Source organism: Struthio camelus, chromosome 3 (genome assembly GCF_040807025.1).
Source record: "Struthio camelus isolate bStrCam1 chromosome 3, bStrCam1.hap1, whole genome shotgun sequence".
In the NCBI taxonomy this organism is placed as follows: Eukaryota; Metazoa; Chordata; class Aves; order Struthioniformes; family Struthionidae; genus Struthio; species Struthio camelus.
The window spans coordinates 126,971,511-126,990,155 of record NC_090944.1 but is presented as its reverse complement, the minus strand read 5'-3'; the positions used below and the strand labels follow the sequence as shown (position 1 = coordinate 126,990,155).

Sequence of the window (18,645 nt, the reverse complement as noted above, 5' to 3'; positions counted from 1 at the left end):
GAAATAAGCTCCTTTCTCATTAAGTGACCATTAAAGTTTGCATAGTACTTTAACAGCACCTGCAGGCAGTGATTTCAAAGGACACTGAAGACATGAAGGACATGAAGATATCATTTATAACTTGAAAATCCATCTTCACAGAATCATTTTGCATAAGTTTTATATAGTTCAAGGTTACACAAATCTCGGAGCACTTAGGAAAAAAATCTAATTGCTGTTTAGGATAGAGCAACACTGACAAAACGTTCAGGCGTGTCCAGCTAGCCTTGAACCAACCACATTCGGGGAAAAGGCCTTTCACACATGCTTCATGATCCAGAATGTTCTTCCATATAAAAAACTTGCATGGTTTGGGGAGTGTTTTAGTGACTAGCTTCTGCCTTTAAAAAATAAAACGCCAATTAGATGTCTCTCCTCCCCATAGATCTTGGAAGAAGCTATTACAGCCAATCCATAGATGTTGTTTGTGCTGTTTCTTGCAGCTTCCAACTTACCTGTTCTTCCTCCATGGGGCAGAGAGTAGGAAAAGGGAACCTGAAGGGAGAATTTCACGTTTAGAGACACTTCCACTCATTCAAAACTCCTTCCCCTCTCCCCACACATCGTCGCTTACTCCCAATGGTCTAGCTGCATGTGGCTCACGGGGAAATTGAATTTCCCAGTCCTAGATTCCCAGTAAAATAACCAGTGCAAAGTGACAGCTAGAAATATAAATGATAACGATAAATTAGGATTCTTGTGCATTCCTCATTTGTAACTACAGGCCTTCAAGTTTCCTGTGCTTTTCATTCCTTTAGCATTACTGAGCACTTTGGGGTAACTAACCTTATTTACCAGATCAACTTTTTCTGGCAAGAGAACTTAAGCCCTTCTCTCTCTTTCCTGGAGACATGCTGCTTCTGGACAAGGACTCAAAGCTCAGCAAAAGACCTCCAACAAAAGGTAGAGTACTGCAGAATGAGCAGCATTGCTAGTGAGTCAGAACTAAGTGCTCAGACCAGGACTGACTTGGATAACTGTTAATTTTTAGATTACGTATGAAGTTATGACAAGTAGCTCACTTAATGTTTAAAGAGTCAAAGGACAAGACTCAACATTAATGCAGCCAGCGAACACTTGGCTTTTAAAGCACAGCTACTCTCATCCGTACACTACTGTCCTACCCTGTTAAAGCCATCCCCAGTGGTTGTTCATCCACCAGAGTTCTACGGAGCTGTCATTAGAGAAATTAAAACAGAAGCAAGCATTTGGAAATAGCTTCATTTTGTTTTAAAAAAAGAATTGTACAGCTAGTTTGTAACAACACATTAGCATGTGCTTTCCAGAAAGAGCAAGAGTGTGTATTTCAGCTGTCATGAGCAGGACTGCAAGAAGGTTCTAGCAAGCCTCTTCCACTAGGCAGTAAAGTTTTTGGTAGTTCTGTTCCTTTGCTCTCTCAAAGCACTGTGACACCAGCTTTCCTCTGCAGCCATGCAATGGAGACGACCTTTCCCTCTCCTCCTACCAGGAAGGGGACAAAAAGTGTTTCCTGAACCGGATACAGCCCACAAGCACGACATGTGAGAAAAGTAGTTTTGGCTATGTTTAAGTTCATCATCCATTTGAACAAACTGCAGTAGAATTTCAAGACCTATAATTCTACTAAATATACAGTGCAAAAATACAATATAGGCCTCAATCATTTTCCATGTATTCCCGGAAAATCAATTACAAGCAGCCAGTTATGTAACCTTTACAGGCTGAGAAGTATATTCTTGCACTGCGTCATGCAGCATTCCTAGGTTAAGACATTCCACTTATTATGAACACCACAGCTAATCCTGAATGGATTTGAACAGCCATTTTTGGATTCCAGCAGCCATTTAAATCAGCGTCTCCGTATCTAAATACATGGAGAATCAACCCTACTGTACTCCTGCCACAGAAATGCTGTTCCATAATTAAATATTTTAAGATGTATTTGAAAATAATTGTTTGCATTTCACAAAAAAAGAGACTAATATTAAAGAAATCCTTTATCAGTTGATATATAATCATTTTATTATAAAATAAATTAAAAAAATTGTTTACAGAAACATACAAAAAGTCTAGTACTGAGCTGATAGGGTTCGCCTGGACATTTTAGAGCAGCACCAATACAGAACCCAGTTTCACAGAGAAGAAAAGGTACAGTGATTAGATATCCTTAAGGTTCTCAACTTTGTACAGAAGAATCTGAAAGATCAGATATTCTCAGGTAGACAGGACCGTGTTTATTCACAAATTTCTTCAGTGTCCGAAACCTTTTCTTCTGATCTTTACAGCCTTGGTGTGATATATATTTAAAGTACTTGCAATCTAACAGGGAAAAAAAACCAACAACAACAAACAGCAATGTAGGTTATACCATGATACAAGCCAATACAAACTGTTCCATTCTTCAAAAATAACAGTATCTTCACATGCAAAAATCTCAGCAAAATTTTCCGGTAATAAAAAGTTATTATCCATGGCAGGCACATTAGAGGCATAACTGTAGCTTTAAATAATTAGTCCTCATTTGACCCATAAAACATTTACATATTCTGCAAGACAGAGCATATGTTTCTTTTGTCTTACTCTTCAGATATATTAGAAAGATTTCAAAAGTATAAAGAAGCATTTATTTCACACATTAACTTATTATATTGGACAAGTGAGATGGAGGCTCATATAAGCCTCTATTTTACACCAATTAGCACAGATAGCTTCATTAAAGAAAGTCACAGCTGGAACCATTTTATTAGTCATCTAGAGATAAAAGCCAGGAGACATTCGATAACATTTTACTGAAAACAAAAAAGCTCTGTTTTATGAAGGCCAGAAGGTATCAGTTATAGCAACGCTGGCAAAGAACAAAGTGACTTCCATCCAGAAGTCCAGACTTGTCTACAAGCCATGCTCTCTGCACGATTTTCTCATTCTCAGCTTAGTGGCTGCTTCTTGGTCTGAGCTTCCACTTGGTTTTGTCAGCGTTTCAAAGAACGCTATCAAGGAGGTCATGATCTTCATCTTTCTATCAAATTGCTGACAGCACACACTCAAGGCCTCCCTCCTCCTCTTTCTTATACTAAGATATACACCCATGATCCTTAAACACCGGCTACTCCCCAGTATTTTTGCTGGGACACTGCCTAGACTGGCATCCAGCAAGTAAAGTCTCCACAGTCCCCACAACACTCACTCAGAAGCACGTTGTGTATTTCTGAAATTGTAGTTTCAAGGTTATAAACAAGAACAAGATAACTAATAGTATGACTGTTCAACAAGGCCAGATAAAGGAGAACTTTAAACTAATGTAAAACAAAGTTATGTGAAATACGTGTCTCTGACAAATATCAAACCATTTTGGACTTTTACTCATGTTCAGCTTCAGAGAAGACAATCTTCCCTAGAAGTATGAAATTGCCTTTCTTCCAGTGAATAGATCAGATGCATCTCATTTCATTAGGACTAGAACTAGGCAATATTTCTATGTAGTGAAATGGAAAGACTTAGTATTACCTTTTCCCAATAAGATTCCAGCCACCAGAGCTTTTTCATACGCAAGGCTTTCATTTTCCTGCCAATTCTTTTTTGCCAAGTATCGGCTAAAATGGAAGGCTGGCCACCAGTCCTTCCTGGAGTTCCACTCCTGCTTGATCCAGTCAAGATGCTTCTCGGAGCTTGGAAAAGGCAAAACAAGTTACAGAAGAGTTTAAATTAGGCTGAGATGATGACTGGGAGTGTGTGTGGGGGGAGGATTTTTATAATCAGAGCACTGCAAGTTTCAGAAAATACTAGCATAGATGAATTGATCTTGCACTGCAGACTGAAACACTGCTAGACAGAAATATCCACTTTTTTTTTTTTTTTTTTTAAATCTCCAGCAATGCTAATGAGGCAGGAGGTGAATTATAGCAGTCTCTAGATTCTACAGTGACACAGATTATGCTACGAAACAAAGCAAGCTTTTGACTTGTGTGCCAGTTTGTCAATAGTAATAAGAAAGTTTCTTTAAATTTGTCAACAAATTAGTATTTTGATTTTTAAGAGTTTGTATACTCAAAGACTAATTTATCCCAGAGACTTAACCTACCCCTGTAACTGTTACACAATAAAGACTTTAAAACAATCATTTCAGAAATTCAAGCTAACTACAATATACAAGTGATATTCCATAAACAAGCAAAATACTCAGTATATTTCAAGATACTCTGAAGCTGTGTCTTCAAACACAAAACTGCAAGTAAAGTTAGAGTATCACACCATTTTTACTAGCTATATGCATCAACACTCCTAGCTTCAACGTATCAAGCTCTAGGCCTTAGCTTTGTAGGGAAGGAGCCATGATAAGAGCAAAATGGGTCAAACTACTGAATTAATTTTACTGTAAATATACAGAACTTTTTAAAAAAAAAAAAAAGTTGTATGTTGGGTAAAATAAAGTCTAGTCAGAGGCCTTCGGAGTATGGATTGCCCGGAGCTGGCTCCCTGTGGAGTCCATGCCTGTCAGTGTTGACCAGGACACATCAATCCCTGGGCCTGTTGGCTCAGCCTTCGAAACGACACTGGCTTCATTCTTCAACAGTTACCGCTATCACACAACAAAGGAGAATACAACACATCAGTCTGTACAGTGCCAGCTGTGCACGTGTCATCACCAAGGGATTCTCAAACAGCTTCAAGTAACATATGCACAGTAGACACTCAGAAGACCCAACAACTCTTTTTCCCCAGAAGATAGAAAATGGTGATGGGCAGCAAAGGCTACCCAAACATCTGAACAACTCCTTCTGCAGGAGCACAGGGCGTGATTAAACAAAATCCTTTCAGGATTATCCTTGAAGACAATTGAAATTCAAGAATTACCGTATTTCTTCTTTCCTCCCCATGAAAGCACACCGCAGCCAAGTACCGCCACAAAACTCGGAGCAGGTCTGCTGACTCTTCCATTCATCAGCATAGAGGACAAACTCGACAACGGATCACTTTGTCAAGCGTCCAAGGAGACAGGTAGAGAGCATGGAGATGGAGATGTGGTGGAGACCAGACACACTCTAGTTTGTTTTTAGTATGTTATATCAGAGATACCATACTTACATTATAATTTGTTTAAATTGCCTTCCCAAACAACTCCATGCTTTTACATTTTCCTTCCACCCAGCATAATCCAAGGCTGCAAAAATAACCTCTAGCCCCAATCGACGTTTTTTTCTTTTCTCTGAAATTAGATTAGTTTGAACTCATTAGTAAGCAACCACAAGTGAAATCTAGTTCTCCATTCATTCTACCTTCCCACACATTGCTACTTTCCTTATTACTCTTCTACCTACTGCCTCATTCAAGAGATTAAGTAAATGACTTCTTGGGTCTAGAGAACACTTCACATCAGAGAGACACTGTCTCTAGTCCCATCTTGCTCAAACACTGCTCATTCAAAAGGCATACCTAGAACTGCTCACCTAACCCATACTGCCCTTGCTTAGAACACAGCTGCTGCTTCCAAAGCTCCCTAATCAATGCTCCCAACTGGAGCTGCTGTCCACTGAACACTGTGCCTCTGTGCCATTTCAAGTCCTGACATGCTATCAGGAGAGGAAAAAAAAAAAAAAAAAGAAGCAGCAAAGCACATCTGGGATTGATATCAATAAAACGGGCCTTTCACATCAGCAGCTACATATCAGTGGAGATTTTAAAACAAGACTTGAACTATCAGAACAGGTAGATCTGTGAAAAGTTATTTTTATGAGTATCAAGTTCTTCAAAAATCAAGTTGCCCACAAGAGCTAAGAAAACTTAGCAAAAGTATCATGCAAGAACAAGAGATACTCCTCTCCCCTGAAAAATGAAATTTCAGCCAAGAGTAGGATTTCTCAGAAAGAGGAGCGACAGAAAAAGGAGAACAAAGGAGAACAATCTTGATTCAAAGACCTTTAACCAATCTGCCGACTTGCTGCAACATACCAGGTTTCAGGAAGACAGTCAACTTGGAATATAACTTATCAGCATGGAAAAACAAATCTCCAGTTTAGAAAGCTTTTCTACCAGCTTGAAGATAGAACTCCCTTGGAGAGGATCAAGATTTTGTTCTCTGATCAATAACATTGAACTAAGGTCAATCTCAACTTCTCCAGAAGAAAAAAAACTAGAGATTCCACAAAGAGAACAGCAAGTCTAGCACCCAGACTTTGATACTTCAAAAAAACAAAACAAAAAGTATTTTCGATATCCTAGGCATATGTTACAACATTTTGCTTTGATCAGCCTTTTAACTTAGGAAAGCATTTGTTTATATAAGCTTATAAACACCTACTGCAGCAGCTGACTTCTAGTTAAAAAGAAGGTCTAGTTTCAGGTCACAGGAACCTTGAACTCCTTTAAAAAGCATGAAAGGATTTCAGAATATCATTAGACATTAGATTAACATTAAGGAAAAGAGTAAAGATATCTAAAGACTTACTCGATTTTTGAAGCAAGGTATGAAAATCCACCATTAGTTCATGAGAGGGAACAATATCATGCAAAATCTGAAAAAGAACAACAAAACCCAGAGACATTGTTTCTGACATGCAAACTTTCAAAGATTTATCTTGGTCAGGTAGAAGCACATGCTTCAGAATCTTTTTTTAAGTAGAAAAATTAAGCAATCAGGTACCTTAGTGTCTTGACATAACAAGTATCTAGGGCCATTTTGCAGCTCTGTGACACTACTCTGTGACATGATAGATGAAATACCTTGATGGGAATTGAGAAACCTTGCACGTAAATACAACATCCCCCAGAAGCAGCCCAAACTCATATCCAGCATCTTCTTTTTAGAGGGCAACATCATCTCCTTCCTAGGCCAGCTCTAGCTCCCCTGTTTACTGCTCTGTGCATTAGATAACGGTTTCAGGATCTCTCAAGACCAGTTCTTTGATTTGTCATTGCCTTGTAAAAGATTAGCTTACAAAACCGCTGCTGAACAACTCTGGGAAGTCGGCGCTTTGTTCATACAGGCTGCAGTTTAAAAGTCTCAACTTTATGATGCTCTGTTAAAGTATCCGCCCTAGTGAAAGCATTTTAGTGCCATCAAGTGGCAAAAGAGATAATACAGTATCGTTGGCAAGAAATTACCAAGACCAATGAGCAAGGGCAAGAAGAGTAGAAATTCGAAAGCAACTACAAAAAAGCTTAATACAGCAAGGTCTTGTCTGTCAGTCAGCACAAAGTTGTATCGCAGCTTAAATGCATGGCTCATTGAAAACAAACAGAAAAACTAATTGCTAGACAAGATCAATGTGAAGAAAGCAAGCACCCCATCATTTATTTAATATAATAAAGTTCAAACTAACAGAAATCAACACGTCATGTTCAAGGCTGCTGGTACAGACTTATGGACCATACAAACATCCTCTCTGAGCTTAGAGTTATCAGCTTAAAGAAGCTGTGACGTATCAAGTTACGGAGACAGAAGAAAGACTTGAATGCAAGCTAGCAGAGGAAAGGAAGATAGCAAAGGATGCTGCTTGGTCCGTTCATCAGCATCCCTCCATCTGACTTTCCTCCAGTTCTCTACTTCCCACAGAGAATGCGACAGGGCAAATAAAGTAATGGGATGCAGCTGAACAAACTGTCAGAGTGCTATGCAACATGAACAACTGTATCTACTACATAACATATACCTTGAGCACAGAGATCAGTGACTTCTTTGGTTCGCCATGCCTTTTTAGGAACTGATAGAGGTAAACATGAGCATTGGGATTAGCAGGAAACTTTGAGTTGTAGGCATAATCGCTTAATACTTGGCGGGCTTCATCATGGTCCCCATAGAACTCCAACAACTAAGAAAAGATAAGTCTGTCATTCATTTGCCACATACTGGCAATCAAACTCTTGCAACTAATTTTGGGATGCCACAGAACTGTCCAGTAGCAGAGTCTGTATCCAACAATACAGCATATTAGAACAGAATAAGACCAGTGTATTTTACTGGTCCCTAATGCTACTGCTCTTGTCACATGGAGACAAAAATTCACATATAGAAGCAGCTACAGGAGAAAAATTCCTTTAACACTTATCTGCTTAAGAATCACCATCACTTGTTCATGGGGAAATAGACACAGCAGCAACCTACCATGTCTTTTAAGGGGAAACACAATGAGAGAATTTGGCAGTTATCAGCACCTAGTAAAATTCCATAAGACGTGGTAAGAGAAGTCAGAGCTTATCAGCCATTACAATATTAAGTCATTTCAATGTGATTCTAAGATCAATTTTATTTCCTGACCAGAATGTCTAAGCAGATACTTAAAAAGAAACTGAGAGATTGAATGTTCGGTGTCTTTAAGGTTTAGTATAGTCAGAAAAACAATTTCTTTCTCACTGTCCTGACAAAGGGAAAGAATCTGTGTTCAGAAATTTAAAAAAGCAGTTGTGCTCCAGTTTCTATGTCAGCACTACTATAAAAACAAAATCTGCAAGTTGGTTGCCTTTTTATTGGCAAGGCATGGATGAAATCCTGTTTGTATTCTATACAGGCTATGCTGTTGCTCTAAATCAAAGCCAATGAGATGCGTGCACTAGATACACTGCTTTTAAAGTATTTCACTGTCACCCACATATATATAACAAAACTATAGATATACCTTACTCTGACAGCAAAAATCAGATAAGGAAACAAGCTCTTACATCCACATAGCATTTCACAAAGAGATCCCAGACTCCAGGTATTTGAATGATCTCCTTTAAGTTCACCACTGCCTTCCGGAAGGAACTGTGCATTTCCTGTTCAACAGACAAATCTTCAAATCCATCCTTATCTACCAAAAGATGACAGAATGCCACAAAGTTAGCTTTGTTAATCAAGAGGGATCTTGAAGTGGTACATCTGAGATTATCACATTTTGCTAAGCAAGGGCTCCACTCTCAGAGCTTTTAAGAAAGCAAAAACAAAAAAAATCCTCAGAGCAATCCTCAGACCCTCAGTATTGGAACAACAAGAAGTTTACACTGTTCTGCATTCACATTTATAATCACTAAACTTCGAATCACTAGACATGAGATGCTCTGTTCCAAGAAAAGACACTACCAACACAAGATCTACAAATCAAATTCAATACTGAGTTTCTAATAGAAACAAGCAGAGAGCCAATGCAACTAATAACACACAGCGAGCAGGTATGTACAAGGTTAGAGGCCATGCACCAGCAGCAACCCACACATTGCCATTTTTAAACAGAAAACCCAAACACACGAGTTTTTTTTGTTAGCACTCAAAATTCTAGCAGCAGTCACACACTCTCATGCACCTACAAAGATGCCACTGCTATAGATGGATACACTCCCTCGGTCATGTTTTAGGCCATACTGGCTGGATACAAGAACTGTGATGGTGGGAGGGAACGTTACTTTGTTTCAGAACAGCATTTCAAGCTACTTTAAGAAGTAGCAAGAAAGGTGCTGGTCAGTGTGTCCTTCCAGCACCACCGACCATCACTGTTGATACAGAATTATGTACCATTTGTACCCTAAATTTTGAAGTCACTTTGGTGCCTTAACATGCAGACACAGAGAGAAGAGCAGCCTATGTGAAAAAAACTGTCACTATAAACCATGGGGCTCACAAGAATAAGCAAGTTGAAATTTACAGCTCAGTACAAAAAGCAGTACTGGGACTTACCATACTCTAGCAAGACATTCTTCTGCTTAGACCAGCTATAGTAGTCCAACAGTCCCCTGTAAGCCTGAATTAGTTTCAGTTCTTTATCCTGAGCAGTTGTTTGCTCTCCAAATCTCCAGCTTTCTGCCAGGGACAGGTTTTGGTAGGCTTCATCTGTTCGTCCATTACAAAGGAGATGAAAGGCATGCTCTAAACAGACCTACAATTCAAACAGTCCATACCACAGCGTTTCACGTCATAAATGGAGAGAATCTTAGCAAAGCAGCAAAGTTCTATATAGATGTACAGGGAGAGAAAAGAGCCTCACTATTGAAATCCATATAAAGTATTCCAAACACACTGTTAGTAAAATACTTTAATTAGAATTGCATTTTACATGTATTCACTTATCGAAATATCTTTACAGAGAATTTTGGAGAAAAATGCAGGAATGCAAGAATGCAAATGCCACTGGGGACCGGGGGGGGGGGGGGGCAGGGTGAGGAAATGGGTGTGCCAAGAACCTAAACATTTTTTGCTCTGTCTGACGATACTGGAAAAACATGAATGAAAAGGATATCTGGGATACTAAGATGTGTCCCTGGGAAGGGAGAGGGCTAAACCTTCTGATAATTTGTGGGGGAGAAAAATCACTAACCCAGGTGGTCTATATCCACTGGTTCTTATCAAAAGCAGTTGTCCCAAAGCTTGCTTGTCATTAGTCAGTGCTGTATCTATTTTAGAAGATCCAGAAATGACCTGAGGAAATCTAGTCACGTTCACAGTTGCCTAGTTTTTCCATTTGGTTACCCAAATGCAGCCCACCTGAAAGAGGGATGTCTTACTACCCTATCATGTTGATCAGGCAATGGATAAAAGTCTGAGCCTTAAGTTGCTGAAGACCTTTACCAGAAGTTCTTCACAAGAGATTACTAGAACTAGTAGGACAGAGAGGTAGTCACAGATGAGAAACAGTCAGAAGACCAAAACAGCATACCTTTTAACGGGCCATCATGGACAAAGAACAACAGCTGGGTGACACAAGGGTCCACTGTATAAGGCCTATTGTTTTACATATAGATTAACTATTTGAAAAGTGAGTAGATAATGATAGCAAAAAACTAAGTATAAAAGAAAACTCTGCAGGTGTTAACAATAAATTAGATGTTGCTGATAACGTTAGGGCATGCTTGAAAACCAATTTATAGAGGTTTCAAAGTAAATGATTTAATTAAAAGATCTAGAGTCTACTAAGGACTGACAATGCAACTGTGATCAAATGCATAGACCAATGAGATATTGTATGTATAGAACAACATATAAAATCATCATGCAATTGGTAATACAGATGTATAATTGTTGACGCTATTGTCAGTAATACACTCTAAAAGATATAGAACTTTCAGGAACAGCAATACTCAAGTAAGTAGACAGACACGTCTGGCAAGTCATCAAGGCTGCATTAAGTACACTCTTACCTTCAAGTATCTTTTTACTCCTAAAGTTTTCATCTGTTCTATGAAAGAGTTGAACTCTTTCATGCTGCTGTGTGAATAATGGCACAAAATTTCTGTTCCTATTCTCCAAATCATCTATCAAGGCAAGGGAGAAAAATCCAAAAATAACCTTATTACAAAAATGGAAAGAATCACCATACACTCAATCTTATCAAGCTTGTAGCTACTGTAACATATGAATAAAATATGCATCTGAATTGCCAATTAAAAACAGAATACTAAATGTTGTCTACTGCTATCGTTACTTACATGACCATCTAGCACATTTTTATAATCATTCAGTGGGTGTTTCACAATTGCTCATTAAAAATCCAGCACTTAAAGCATATGAAAACTGTATGTTAGAAAGTTCCCCCTCCTGTCACCGAAAAGCTTGTTTTTCTTTGATGTGTTCTCACTGAAGTGCAAGTTATAGATGATTCATTTATTTAACAGCTCAGTTTGATACCCTTCCTCCTCCTTCTGTCTCAGTAACTACTTGAAGTTTTGTAGGTACTGGAAAAGCTAGTAAAGACCTAAGTAAGCCACTAACTTTCAAACAGATTCTAACTGATGGCATGCCAGAGGCAAATACATTTATTGCTTTTCCATTTTAGAGGACTACATTAAGATGACTTTTCTTAGATAGACATATCTAAGAATTCACTTGTACAAAGCCAAGTTTTCATCTGTTTCACTGATGGAATTCACTTGTACAAAGCCAAGTTTTCATCTGTTGCATCACTGGCTTATGTGAAAAAGCCTGCAAGTGAGGAGAACATTTCAGGAACGCTGAACGTTGTCAGGAAGGACGTCAGAGTTCAGTAATTTCTCACCACTCCCGAAAGCCAGATCTCAGCAGAATTCAATGTCCAGCAAGACTGGTCAAACCCACAGCAGAGAGGCATGCTTGTACAGATGCCAGCCTGATACACTTTCAAAGAGTAATCAGGCAGCATACTGCCGTGAACATTACCAGTAATCAAGTTTGATGTACTTTCTGCAGCCTGTCATGCAAGACCTTCCACTTCTCCATCAGCACTTGAATAACTACTTACACTGACAGTCTTCCCCCCTTTGTAGCACCATGCTCAAATCCATATGTTCTCTGTTATCACAGAATGGTTGAGGTTGGAAGGGACCTCTGGAGATCAGCTAGTCCAACCCCCTTGCTCAAGCAGGGTCACCTAGAGCATATTGCCCAGGGTCACGTCCAGGTGGGTTTCGAGAGACTCCACTAACCTCTCTGGGCAACCTGTTCCAGTGCTCTGTCACCCTCACAGGAAAGGAGTTTTTCCTCATGTTCAGATGGAACTGCCTGTGGTTCAGTTTCTGCCCGTTGCCTCTTGTCCTGTTGCTGGGCACCACGAAGAAGAGATTGGCCTCATCCTCTTGACACTTTCCCTTCAGATACTTGTACACGTTGATGAGATCACCTCTGACCTTCTCTTCTCCAGGCTGAACAGGCCCAGCTCTCGCAGCCTTTCTTCAGAGGAGACATGCTCCAGTCCCCTCATCCTCTTTGTAGCCCTCCGCTGGACTCTCTCCAGTAACTCCATGTCTCTCTTGTAGTGGGGAGCCCAGAACTGGACACAGTACTCCAGGTGAGGCCTCACCAAGGCTGAGAAGAGGGGCAGGATCACCTCCCTCGACCTGCTGGCAACACTCTTCCTAATGCACCCCAGGATACCCTCGGCCTTCCTGGCCACAAGGGCACATTGCTGCCTCATGGTCAACTTAATGTTCACCAGGACTCCTAGGTCCTTCTCTGCAGAGCTGCTTTCCAGCAGGTCAAACCCAATTATACAATGACCTTTATTAAAAAAAAAAAAAAAAAAAAAAAAAAAAAAGGGCACTTACTTAGCTTGCAAAAGTTACCTGGCTTTTCAGGTCTTACCTTTGACACTTCTTTCTAAATCAAGTCTATATAATTTATTTTAGTCAACTGAGACAAATGTTAGCCCTAAAGTCTTACAGATGCTTCTTGCAAGTATTTTTTTCAACTGCAGAACAACTCCAATAAGGGATTTCGACTTACTTACCTCTGAAGGACCCATGTATTCAGTAGAAAAGTCTTTCTCCAATGACTCAGTATAGAAGGTCAGAAACTCCGCAGCCCTTTTCCACTGCTTTTGTAGCATGGCATCCTGAATGTAACTTAAGCATGCTTCCTTGCTCTTCCTGAAGTTTAATTTGTGTTCATGGGAAGTCGCTAAATACAAACAAAAAAACCCAGTCTTCATTCAAATAATAACATGCCTACTGTTTTAGTGTCTCTCTATCAAAGAGACATGATTCCTCAGACACTACAGAAACCAGTCTTCACCTATATGACTTTGAAAGTAAACACATCCAGGTTCTGAAAAACCTAACAGGAGAGCAACAAACTATGAAAAAAGCTGGAAATACAGTATAAAACAGCATTTTCACAAGCAACACAGAGATGAAGACACTTTTGAAACAGCCAAGGACTAGCTGTTACACACTACTGCTCTAGAGGAATCAGAAAACCATGGTGCTTTGGTAACTTAGTAGTGTATGTTGATATTTGGGGAGGGGGAGAAGGGAACCTCTCTCTTCCCTTATTCATCCTGAACTGACCTTGTGACTCTACTGTGCTGAAGTGTCACATAAGTACATACAGATGGGCCACTCCAGTAACAAAGGTGAAACAACACCCACTAAAAACAAAAAGCAAAACACAAAGATACACATAGCAGATTATTCTTTTGTGAATACAAAATGGGAAGGAGGCCACTCATCCCTTTTATATAAAGGGTGCTAGACAGTGGTTCACCTTTGTTATAGCACAATATTGAACCCATTTCCATGTTTAAGCCCATGCCTATGTAATATTTGCATGCCATTGACCTAACGTGCCCCCACAATGTCACTCAAGCCATAGAAACCTTCTGCAAAGGATGTGCAGAGCTGAGCAAACCAGCTCCTACATGGATGCTGTAGGCAAAGCAGTGACTCAAACATAGGCTGACAGCACTTTTATTACAGTGCATTGTACACAGTTACCTCTAACCAACCTTCCCAAGACCATACTGACTAGTCTAAAAGAAGCTTCTTTTAGTAGAGCAATAGTGTCTTCACACCTGGCCTAACATTTAAATTATTTGTAACTTCACAGGTTCCAAACATTGAGAATAGAAAAACCGCAACAAACATTGCAAGATTAAATATACCAAGGACTATGACTACTGTAGGTAAGTCCCATCACATAAGTTACTGAGAAGTCATCTGATACAGATAGATGCGATGTAAAGGCTCTGCCAAGTGTTTTACTACAGAAGTATTTTGAAACAGGAACTTTGCTAGAGGTTTGGCAGTTACCTACATCCACTATGCCTTTGTTATCAGTTATTTCATCTACCTTATTTTACTAACAGTGAAAATGCGGAATAAGCCACATGCAGCTTATTACCCACAGAAACAGAGAGAAACAACACAGGGATGCTATGATTAAAGACCTCAGTCTCTGAGGTACCAAACATCCTCCAGGCCCCTGAAGCCACGAGACTGCCGGGGCTGCCCACACGGAGGAGAGCAGGCCAAGACTGCCAGAGGACAGTCACCAGTTCTTCCTGCTTCACTGAGACCTCACAGCACGGAGCAGAAACGACACCTTCGAGCACCTCAAAGGCTGCCAGACAGACCGGCCAAGCGCAGACCACAGAAAAGGGGGGGGCGGCGGACACACGCGGCGGGCGGCGCTCCTCCCTCAGGCCCCAGGGACCCGCGGGGGCCGCCGCCGCCGCCGCACAGCTCCGCCCTTACCCGGCCGGTAGAGGTGTGGCGGCAGGAAGGGCAGGTGCAGGGCCGGTAGCAGGGCGCCGCCCGCCTGCGCGGCCGGGCACGGCGCCGCCCGCTCCACGAAGCCGTCCATAGCCCGCAGGAAGGGGCCGGTGCGCCGGGCGGCCGTTACCGCGATCGCTAACGGCGCCGCTGCGCGAGCCGTCCTCTTCCCACGTGACCGCTCCCCCCCCCCCCCACGCGGCTATAGCGGGGAACCGCCTGACGGCAGCGGCCATCTTTGATCCTGGCGGCGGGCTTCGGGGCGAACTAACTGGAGTTTCTAGCCAGCCTCATCTAAACCGAGCTGCTAAGGTCATCCTGTGAGAGAGGCGAAGCCGCTCCGCCCTGGCGAGCTTAGCCGGGGCTCAGTTTAAAGATGACCACCTCTTTCCGCTCCCAAGTAGCCCTAGCTCCTAGAGCGTAGGCCAGCTGTTGGCCAGGTGCGCATAGCGGCCAAGGCGCATGCGCCCTATGGAACATGGGCCGCTTCGCCGCCATGATGAAACGGGAGAAACTGGCTCTTGCGCCTGCGCGCTGAAGAACTTAGCCACCTCCGCCGCCATGATGAAAGGGGGAATTGTCTCGTGCGCCTGCGCAGTGAAGGGGGGGGAGGGGGTCGTGTGGAGGCGCGGGAGGGGGCGGCGTCGCCCGCTTGCTCTCCTCATGGCGGCCGGGCTGGCGGCCCTTCGGGCGTGCCTTGGGATGCGTCCCAGAAAGGTGCCGCTCACCCTCGGTAGCGAGCGCCCCTTGCGGGTCAGGGTGCGGCGGTAGCTGGGGCCACTTCCAGCTGAAATCAGCCCTCAAGTAGCGTGGCTGTGCGTTGGTTTGCAGCAGGTGGCCGGAGCTGGGCCGGGGCCAGCGGCCCGCAGCGGTCGTGTGGAGGCTGAAGGCGCTGCTGTCACCGCTGCGGTGCATGGCCCGGCCCGGCGGGCTCTGAGCTGTCCTGCGCCCCGGCCCCGCCAAGGGAGCGCAGCACGTGTACGAGGGATGTGCTGGCAGATAAACTGCCTGTGGAGGTGGGGAAATGAGAAACGGCAGGGTGAGGAAATAGCAGGCACCTAGAAGGAGGATGGGAGGCTTGGTGGACGTGCTCAGAGGGGTAGCAGAGAACCGTCTAATGCATAGCACCATCAGAGCGTTGTTACACCTGCCACCAGTAACTCCGAAAGTGATGGTTACCTCCTACATCCTGTTACCACCTTTTTCCTCTAGGTTTATTGGTACTTTTCTGTGGGTCTGTAATTTAGAGCAGCGTTTTTCTACAGAAGAAAAGGACCTAGAAGAGTCAGTCTAGAACACCTAGATGCCAGAAGTCCGTCTGCACAGAGCCTGGTTTGTACAAACCTGTGCTGGAGCTCGTTTCATTAAATCACTAGCAGCAACTGACTTAGCCTCGGAGTGATTTGGTATGTTCAAAGTCCTGATTTCTGAATAAAAACGTACTTTTATTTTTCTCTAAACAGTTCTGCCAGGTGAAGGTGAGTAAGTGAATGATACTGGCTGAGATGAAAGGTTCACCTAATCCAGTGTCCTGTCTTCAGCTAAGATCCAGAACAGGTGTCAGAGGACGAGTATAAGGCAGGGCAGTTTTTTGTAGTGTCTAAACATTTAACCTTAGTATCATACCCTACTGTGACACTTAATAAATCTATGTGGGGATAGCAGGAGTCTCATGTTACTGTTTTTCTCTGCTCTTTCAGCCTTTCTGATCTTGGCATCTCCCGGTCCCCGGTGTTATCACAACAGTGCAGTCTTAATCCAGTGCTCTTCCAATTTAGGCCCAGAATTTCAGTTCATAAGTATTCGGTATTACTCGTAGACAGAGTTAACTTATTCAACTAATTTGACTATAAACCTTATTGAGTATATATTTTCTTTGTCTACCCTTTATAAGCAATGCTTCGTATAAGCGTCTCACTGATTACTGGTGTTCCCCAAGTATGGCGTCACGTCCTACAATATTTCTGATGCTCTGTTGCATCAATACCCTAGTTTCGGTATTCAGCTTCCCCCATTTTATCTCTGAAAGTTCTCATGTTTGCTTAGAAGCAGATTAATGTTTCTCTGGGCTTTTCAATTTTTCTGTGTCTTACATAAATGAGAGTCTTTGCTGGTTCCTGTGTGAACTTTGCCAATTGGTCTTATTCATGGGTATTAGTTTTTAATTTGGTAGATGCTTTAGCGCAGAAGAGATGGGGAAACTGCTTTGTTTGTAGCTGTGAACATGTACACATCTCTAGATTCCACATAATGGCACTCCTCTCAAATTTGAATGCACGTATCTGCAAGATTGGGGTTGAAGGCTGAAGGAAATCTTTCCTAAAACATTTGAATTTAATTAAGTGAGAAAGAGAAAGCTGCGTACATATTATTACTATGAAATATTTGAAATTGTAGGGAATTTTGGATGGTTGCAGTGGTAAACCCATGTATATATATTGACAGCAATATATACAATAATGGCAATGACTCTTGCAAGAAATAAGTAATCTTGTTTCTCTTCATGTGTCGCTTTTCTGTGCTTGGTTTTTATGATCATAGACACCATTACTTTTTATCTTGGTCTTTTGATAGATAAGCTTGATAACCTAGTACTGTCAGGGAATTATCCAACAGCTATATCTTCACAAGCAAGTGGACTTAAAGATCAGAATGGGAATTAAGCCACAAGAAATTTTAACGTCAAGGGAAAAATCAGTTGTCTTTTATTCTTAAAGTCTCATAAGCTGTATGACTTCAATATTCTAGTTTCCATATACAGCAGTGTGTTAAAATCCTCTAATTTTGCCAAGTTTGTAGTTCATAGTTTTTTGGTAAAATCTGTTTTTATGTTTCTGTTTGGAGTTAACTCTTACAGGATATATTTCAAGAGAACTGCAGCTTCACAGCTCAGGCTGCTTGTAAGCTGTGATGAAATTCACGTTTCAATTTTATGAGTTAGACTTTCTTAGAGCTTTTCCTCAGACAGCGTCAGTAATGGCAAATAGGTATCACCTCATTTTATAGGATGTGAAATAGAGAAACGCCAGCACAACTCCAGGGGGGCTGTGTTCTACAGCCGCGATACTGCGCTGGGCCTAGGGAATATGTGGAGGCACCTTCCTGGAGAAAATAGTACGGGGTGAATGAACTGTTGCGTTCCTCTAACGTATAGGTGTTTCCTTAATCTTGGGATAGATGGGGCTGTAAGGAGTGGCTAGATGTTTAAGGTAAGTTTGGCTGTGAAATACTGAAGCCTGTCCTTGTAGCGTTAAATTAGGAAGATACCTATTTCTGTCCTGATGCCTTTTCATAACGTGATAAAACAGTAAACTGCTCGGGAGTGGGGGGAGGTTAAAATAAAATACCTGTTTTTCCAGAGATCATGTAGCGTTAACTACGGTTGGCTCTCAGATCTTGTCCGATGGGGCCGTAGAAGTGAGAGCAGGTAAAGCAAAATCAGTAACCGTAAGGATACGAGAACACGAGCAGTACCTCTAAGGCAGCCAGCAGCGGTGACTGCCAGCTGCTGGCGATAAGAGCTGGCCGTCCGCGGAAGAGGAGGATCAGCTCCTCTGGTAGCTGATGCTCAGAGCGCGCGCAAACGTGTCGCTTAAAACGCCTCTTGAGAGACGCACGGAAAAAGCGGGGCCCTTCCCCTTGACCACCGGACCGGCCCAATTCCGGCTCGTTTCTGGAGCAGCTGCAGAGCCTGCCCCGCGCCCG

At 42.0% G+C, this 18,645-nt stretch overlaps 1 protein-coding gene across 7 annotated transcripts; it reads right to left on the bottom strand.

The window, feature by feature from the left end:
* Positions 1-2,014: 2,014 nt before the first annotated feature.
* Positions 2,015-15,186, bottom strand: TAF1A (TATA-box binding protein associated factor, RNA polymerase I subunit A). Of its 7 annotated transcripts, none has more exons than XR_011140497.1 (11): positions 14,923-15,120; positions 13,179-13,348; positions 11,119-11,232; positions 9,662-9,860; positions 8,671-8,801; positions 7,665-7,823; positions 6,461-6,527; positions 5,101-5,221; positions 4,870-4,988; positions 3,523-4,594; positions 2,015-2,337 (listed from the first exon to the last, which is right to left on the bottom strand). XR_011140497.1 is itself a non-coding variant. In XM_068940224.1 (11 exons), exons 1-11 carry the CDS (start codon positions 15,029-15,031, stop codon positions 2,269-2,271), a joined length of 1,419 nt encoding a protein of 472 aa, XP_068796325.1. In that variant the 5' UTR covers positions 15,032-15,120; the 3' UTR covers positions 2,015-2,268. The 7 variants fall into 7 exon arrangements, 6 of the variants coding, with proteins under 6 accessions (XP_068796325.1, XP_009685031.2, XP_068796326.1 ...); XM_068940224.1 differs by having other exon boundaries at positions 3,523-3,683; XM_009686736.2 differs by lacking the exon at positions 14,923-15,120 and adding an exon at positions 14,616-14,908 and having other exon boundaries at positions 3,523-3,683.
* Positions 15,187-18,645: the final 3,459 nt, after the last annotated feature.

What these genes read in the sequence shown, in the direction of transcription:
- TAF1A (XM_068940224.1), bottom strand. Translation starts at nt 15,031, where the DNA reads ATGGACGGCTTCGTGGAGCGGGCGGCGCCGTGCCCGGCCGCGCAGGCG. An exon ending in AATACATGGGTCCTTCAGAG is followed by an intron (nt 11,233 to 13,178) that starts GTAAGTAAGTCG and finishes TTGCCTTGATAG; the next exon opens with ATGATTTGGAGAATAGGAAC. An exon ending in GAGTAAAAAGATACTTGAAG is followed by an intron (nt 9,861 to 11,118) that starts GTAAGAGTGTAC and finishes TTTGAATTGTAG; the next exon opens with GTCTGTTTAGAGCATGCCTT.